This window comes from Emiliania huxleyi, assembly GCF_000372725.1.
Source record: "Emiliania huxleyi CCMP1516 unplaced genomic scaffold EMIHUscaffold_925, whole genome shotgun sequence".
NCBI lineage: Eukaryota > Haptophyta > Isochrysidales > Noelaerhabdaceae > Emiliania > Emiliania huxleyi.
Window position 1 is genome coordinate 2,679 of NW_005195117.1, and position 6,159 is coordinate 8,837.

The 6,159-nt window shown below is 67.6% G+C and overlaps 4 protein-coding genes across 4 annotated transcripts in view; 3 read left to right on the plus strand and 1 right to left on the minus strand.

The window, feature by feature from the left end:
• Positions 1-48: 48 nt before the first annotated feature.
• On the plus strand, positions 49-915 carry EMIHUDRAFT_446622 (hypothetical protein). Its single transcript, XM_005757147.1, has 4 exons — positions 49-105; positions 174-208; positions 290-374; positions 444-915. The coding sequence occupies exons 1-4, from the start codon at positions 73-75 to the stop codon at positions 843-845; spliced, it is 555 nt and encodes a 184-aa protein (XP_005757204.1). The 5' UTR covers positions 49-72; the 3' UTR covers positions 846-915.
• Positions 916-1,097: 182 nt separating this feature from the next.
• Positions 1,098-2,426, plus strand: EMIHUDRAFT_250440 (hypothetical protein; the record flags this gene model as incomplete). The annotated part of the gene is made up of 3 exons (XM_005757148.1): positions 1,098-1,345; positions 1,436-1,721; positions 1,788-2,426. The coding sequence occupies 3 exons, from the start codon at positions 1,098-1,100 to the stop codon at positions 2,424-2,426; spliced, it is 1,173 nt and encodes a 390-aa protein (XP_005757205.1).
• Positions 2,427-3,794: 1,368 nt separating this feature from the next.
• Positions 3,795-4,918, plus strand: EMIHUDRAFT_446627 (hypothetical protein; the record flags this gene model as incomplete). The annotated part of the gene is made up of 3 exons (XM_005757149.1): positions 3,795-3,891; positions 4,021-4,475; positions 4,717-4,918. Coding segments are annotated over exons 2-3 (567 nt in total), but the record flags the coding sequence as incomplete, so codon positions are not given.
• Positions 4,919-6,009: 1,091 nt separating this feature from the next.
• EMIHUDRAFT_250443 (hypothetical protein) overlaps positions 6,010-6,159 on the minus strand; it is a gene marked incomplete at both ends in the record, with an annotated part of 1,767 nt that continues 1,617 nt past the window's right edge. The window contains one exon of the mRNA XM_005757150.1: positions 6,010-6,108. Coding sequence (XP_005757207.1) covers positions 6,010-6,108 — 99 coding nt within the window. The remainder of the gene's footprint in view (positions 6,109-6,159) is intronic.

Consider the following 6,159-nt stretch of genomic DNA (forward strand, 5'->3'; position numbering starts at 1 on the left):
GCTCGCGGTGGAGCGGCGGTGTGTCTCTTCACCCGTGGCTGGTATGAACAGGTGGACGCGGCGGCGCTCGAGATGAAGCAGCGGCGGCTTGAGGACGAGCACGAGGCGCGCGGCGGCGCGAGTGTGCTTCCCTGCCGTGGACAGCGCCTCTTCACACCGGAGGGTGCGAGCAGGCGGTCGTGCACGAGTACTCGCTGCTCCTCACCGGGCGCGGCTGCCTCGAGCTGCGGCGGCAGCGCTTCTCCTTCTCCCCCCCCCCCCGGGACCGTCCCCCGGACCGCCCCCGTAGGCAGCTCGAAGTGCAGCGGCAGCATTTCGAGGCGCAGCTCGAGGCCGCCACCCGCGCGCACGCGGCCGTCGCCGCCGAGCTCGAGGTGCCCGCCGAGCTTGTCCTTTCGCCGAGCCGCGGACGGCGTCTCTTCACGGCGCAGCGCGGTGAGTAGGCGTCCGTCGAGCGGCAGCGTGCCGAGCTGCGAGGGAGGGCAGAGCAGGTGGAGCGGAAGGCGCATGCGCAGGCGAGGCGGAGCGCCGCGTCAGACGCGCTGCTCTCCAGCGTGCGCGGCGACCTCGCCTTCAACAAGCAGCTCAACGAGCAGCTCGTCGCCAACCAGGCAGAGTTTGCGGCGCAGGCCAAGGCGGCCGGCGAGCGGGAGGCGGCGCTGCAGGGCCAGGTGCGCGAGCTCGAGGAGCAGCTGCGCGACATGTCCATCCACCTCGAGGCGCAGATGAAGATGCTCGAAGTGCAGGCGGCCGAGGGCGGCGCGGCGGCCGAGCTCAACGGGGCGCACGTGATGCCCGGGGAGCCGCCGCCCGCGCGGAAGGGGCGCCGCGGGAGGAAGGGGTAGAGGTGGAGATGGTTCGTGATGGCAGCGTGAGATGTAGGTAGATCTCGACCCCCAGAATCTTTCGCGTTCTTTCACCGTTTACTGGAAAAGCGATCAAGGCCTGTCTGTATGTATGTAGGAAGGTGAAGAACATTTGGGGGGGGGGGGGCTGCGAGGACTCGCAAGAAAAAGTGCACCGCGGCGCGGGAAAGGAGTCTCCAACAGTCTCCACTTTCCCGTCCACGCGGGGCCAAACGCTGCCAAGAGTTCTCCATGTTCCCGTCCACGCCAAACGCCGCGCTCGGTGGCACCACGCCCGCCACAAAGAAAAGGCCGCACGAGTTGGAGCCGGAGTCCAGCTCGGCGTACTCGGACCGGCATCCCAGCAAGGCTGCACGCACTGGCGCTGGCGGCCTTGACGGCGGCGTGTCTGACATCAAGGAGTCCGCCACCAAGTCCGCCGCAGCCGAGGAGTCCGCCGCCGAGGAGGCCCCCACCGAGGAGGCCGTCGTCGCCGAGGAGTCCGCCACCAAGGAGGCCGCCACCAAGTCCGGCGGCGGCGGCGGCAGCAGCGGCGGCGGCGTGTCTGAGGTCGAGACGCAACTTTCCAGGATCGAGTCTGCCGCTGACACCCTCAAAACCCTCGGCGCGGACGCTCTCAGCTCTGGTACAGCCGAGCAGCTGCGGGGAATCGCGATGTCTCTCTGGAAGCTGAATGACACCTTCGAGCAGCGGGAGGCGGCGAGGAAGGAGGCTGCGGCTGCGGTCCCCACCGACGACACCTTTCTCGGCGCCCGCGTCCGGCTCGAGCTCGACATCGTGGAGCAGATTGTCCTTCAACTCCCTCCCAAGGGCATGGGCGTCGCCGCACGCGTCAACCGGCACTTTCTGCAGGCCGTCGAGCGCGCGATTCCTGCGCGGCTGCGGCCCCGGCCGCCCCCGCCGAAGCCCAACGAGCCGCAGCTGCCCAACGACCCGCGGCGGCGCAACCTCGGCCTCGCGGTCGATGCCGACGAGAAGGTGACGACGGAGCTGCTCTCGCAGCTGGAGCAGCAGGTGGATCAGGTGCCAGCCCTACTCGAGCGGTCCGAGGTCGAGGACCTCCGCAGGCTGGGGTCGTTTCACCACTCGGTGCTGCACACCCTGCTCGACGACGAGAGGCTACTGAAGCTGCTCGAGGCGGCCGACTTGTCAGGTATGATGGCTTGGCGCATCATGGTCAAAGGGAAGCCAACACCTGCGTGGGCCCAGCGGAACAAGTCGGCAGTGGAGGCAGCATTGCGTGCAAGCGACCCCTATTCGGATGAGATATTCATCCGCCTGTGCCTGTTGTTCCGCTTGATGCCCGCCTCTGTGGCCGAGGAGCACGTCGAGGACATCGGCGCGGTTCTTGCGCGGATCGCTGGGAGCTCCTGTTCGCCGCTCATGATCGGCATGCTGCTGGATCTCCTCGCAAGGCTGTCCACTCCACACCTCGCGCGCATCCGCGCCAAGATCGACGAGTGCTGGAGCGCATGTCAGGCAAACCACGCGTTCAACCACCTCGCGATCGCGCCCAAGGTGCGGGCCCTCCTCGCCCAGGCCAACGGCACGTCCATCTGAGCTATCCTTCGGGCCAACGCCGCGTCCCTGTCCGTCCCTCTGTCGCAGCGCACTCACGTGCCGCCTTTTTGCTTGCTGTTGCTCGAGTTGTGCGTGGACCGTGATGACAACAAAAGAAAAGATCTCCGCCCGGCAGGAACCCGCCACATATTGCGGCTCTTCACCGCCGCATGTCGCCGTCGCACGCAGTCCCTCGCCGATCACTCGCATGCGAGGTGGAGAGCAGGAGAGGTGCGTGTCCGGGCGGAAGAGTCAGTCTCCCCTCCCAGCCAGACGGCAGACTCGTCTTCCCATCCATCCAAAGACAGCCAGTTCTAGAGTCCAGGGGTGTGTGTTTGCTCGGCGCCGCCCTTCGGGGCACCGCGCGCGCCAGCCACCTCGCGCCCCCCTCCGCGCTCCGCCCCGCCGAGCGCTCCGCCGCGGGCGCGGCGGGCAGCACGGCGCCGCGGCAAGTTCCGGAGGCAAGAGGGTCGCGGGTGCGGCCTCTAACTAGGTTGGGCTCTCGCGCCCTCTACCGCTTTGCGCCGCCGCCGCGCCCGTGATTCGTGTGCTTCTTGGGCGCGTTGTGCTTTTGGCCTTCTTCTTGGTTGCGCGATGCGGCGGCGCCGTGTGGGTCGCCAGCTCCTCGCCGGCGAACGCGTCCGCGCGCAGCGACGTGTTGACACAGCGCGCTGGCGCGCCTAATCAGCCAATGTCATCATTAAATCTCTCTCTCTCTCTCAGTTGGGGGGGTAGGAAGGGAAAGCGCGGTGGGGGGCGAGCGTAAAAAGCGTCAGGAAAGCATGCAGGAAAGTGTTTTGCATCTCAAACTCAGGCGCAATGTCAGTGTCGTCGTTGGGGCCGTTCGTCGGGGGAGGGCGGAGGGGGGGGGGGGGCGGGGGGCAAAAGAGTGGCGGCGCCTCAGCGCTCACCCCACACCCACAGCCACACCCCACACCTGACGCCCTCACGCCGGCTCGCAGGGGGGGGGAGCCCCAGGAAACTCGACGCAAATGTCGCCGTCGGTCGTCGCCCTTGGGCGCGCGCTTGAAGGATTGAGCCACCCCCTGCGCCCGCCTCAATAAGCGCTAAGGGCAAGGCGGGCGCGCGGGGGTTGACGTTTGTCTTCTTGTCATTTTGACCGCGCAAGATAAAAGGGTGGCTAAGGGCTCTGCCCGCAAGGCGCCCGCGTCGCAGACGCGGTACCATTGACAAATCTGCGATATACCCCCACACGAGCAAATAGCAAAATCCGAATACCGTGCACGAACTGCGTGATCTGGGACCCAAGCCATCAGCTGGTGCCAAGACATTCGTACAAACAATTGAAGCCAACACGGGATGGATTGCCGACGGGCAAGCGTCTCATTGGCGCCCCCCCCCCTAAGCAGCCCGTCGATGCAGGTGGCCCGCGCGGCCACGGCCGCAACGACGCGTCGCCGGCGGCGCTCACTCGAGCCCGAGCCCTCCGCGACGGCAACGCCAGGTCGTCGCGTCCGCCCCGCCAGCCCTTGAGCACGCCTCCCGCATCCCGATGACTGCACTCGGCGTCCACCGGCGGGGGACCATGGAGGAGCGGTCAGCAGTCTCGACTGCTCCACCGGCTCCTCCACAGGCTCTCGCCGTCGGCCCCGGCGCGCTGCGACGGCGCGCCGCCGGCTCCCACCGCGGCGTCCGAGCTGGAGGGAAAGGTGACGCACCTGATGGAGCTGCTCAAGGCGCATCAGTCGCGGGACGCGGAGGCGTCGCGGCTGCAGCAAGCGCTGCAGTGCCAGGAGGAGGCGGACGCCGCCAAGCTCGTCGAGCTGATGCGACGGCAGGAGGCGGCGAGCGCGGCGGCGGTCGAGGAGGCCAAGGCTGCGATCGAGGCGCAGCTGGTCGAGCGATTCCGCGAGGAGCAGGCGGCGGCGGCGGAGGCGCACTCAGCGCAGCTGCAGCAGCTGAGCGCGGAGCACTCGACGCAGCTGCAGCAGGCAGCGGCCCTCCTGGAGGCGCAGGCGCGCGAGAAGTTTGAGACGGCGGTCGCGCACGAGAGGGTGATTGGAGCAGGCGGTGCTCGCAGAGAGGCTGGTGAGCGGAACCTCTCCCCTCCCGCCTCCCCGCCCGCCTTCCCTCCCGCCTCCCGCCTCGACTCCCCTGCCTCACTCCTCCCGACCCATCCCTCACTCCTCACTCCGCCCGCCTCTCCTCTCCCCTCCCTCCTCCCCTCCTCCCCTCCCCCTCCCCTCTCCTCCTCCCCTCCCCCCCTCCCCATTCCCCCTTCCTCTCGCCTCGCGCCCAGCCCAGCCCCGCCACCTCACCGCCCTCCCAGGCGTATCTCTCCGCCCTCAAGCAGCTCGAGCTCGACGTCGACGTGCTCACACGCGTCCTGGCGCCTACTGTATACTTGATGCAGAGCTTTCCGACGTCATTGTGTTTGCCGCTCCGCGCTCGACGCCTGCCGCCGCGCGCGCCCGCGCGCCACCCCTTTTGCGCAGCAACACCTTAAATTTCATGGCCCTCCAAATTCGGGTCGGAGCGTAGCGGAGTGGGCCCCGAGTTTGAAAACGGCGACGGACGCTTGCGTCCTAGCCGCCAACAACGCCTCCCCGGCGCAGAGGGGCCCCCGGAGGGATGCTCAACCGCTCCACGCCACGCCGCTTGCGGCGGTCCTATTCCACGCTCGCGGGGGCCGGTTCTTATTGGATTTTTTTGCAGTTTTGGGCGTGTCGCGTGTTGCTACGGGGGAAGGACCGTGAGTACGGAAATCGGGGGACGCGACCCACCTCGCCACAGACGGTCCCGCGCCTCGCCGCTATGGCGGCCGCACGACCGCAGCTCGTGTGCGTGCGGCCGTCTTTGTCCGGAGTGAATACTCCAACGCGCTCGCTCGTCGGTGGCGGCTTCCCCCAATCTGTGTCGCACTCGGCGAACCTCGACAGCGCCTTCGGTGGCATGCAGCTCTTTGCGACAGAAGCCTGGAGAGCAGCTCCTCTGCTGCTCACACGCTCTGCACAGTTGGCACAGCCTACTGTGCGGCTGCCACAGCTGTCACAGCGATGGGCTCGCCCTCACTGGCCCTGAGTCACTTGTGCTGCGGCTTGTGTGAGCGACACTGCTCGGCGACTGCCGGCACACTGTGAGACCACGGGTGTGAGGGGTTAAACCACGCTACCAGCGCTTGGTCACATCAGCCCCGAGGTCAGATTCTTCTACTCTGTTGATGGTAGCACTTGTCTACTGGCGCTGGAGCCGAGCAGGAGGGCCTGGCGCACAACTCCTGCGTCCTGGTCAACTGAGGGTCCTCTTGCTCTTCCCCTTTAGTAAGCCTTTACTTGCTTCTTTACTTTCAATTTTTATGTCGTCACGCGAAACTTGTGAATTCGAGTCCCTACCCCGGCTCGAACTCAAAAAGCGCGCAGTCCACGCCCACTCCTGCCCGACCGCGGGGCGACAGGCGCGCACGGACACGGCCCCCCTGCGTGGCTGTGATCGCTAGCGAGGGGGCAACGTCGGATCGAAGCGCGCGCAAGCCGCAACAAATGCCGAGGCGCGTTGGGGTGCGATGTAACAAATGCCCCGGCGCGTCCGCGGCGCCGCCGGCCCAGCTCAGTGCGGCGAGAGCTCATCCGTGGTGCGGCGGCGAGCTAGGCAGCAGCGCGGCGAGGACTGCCGAAGCGGTGACCACTGCGCAGACGGCGCCCGCGTCGTTGAGGCAGACGAGCTGCGCCGCCTGAAAAGGACGGGGGGGAGGGGGGGGGGGGGTGGGCGGGGG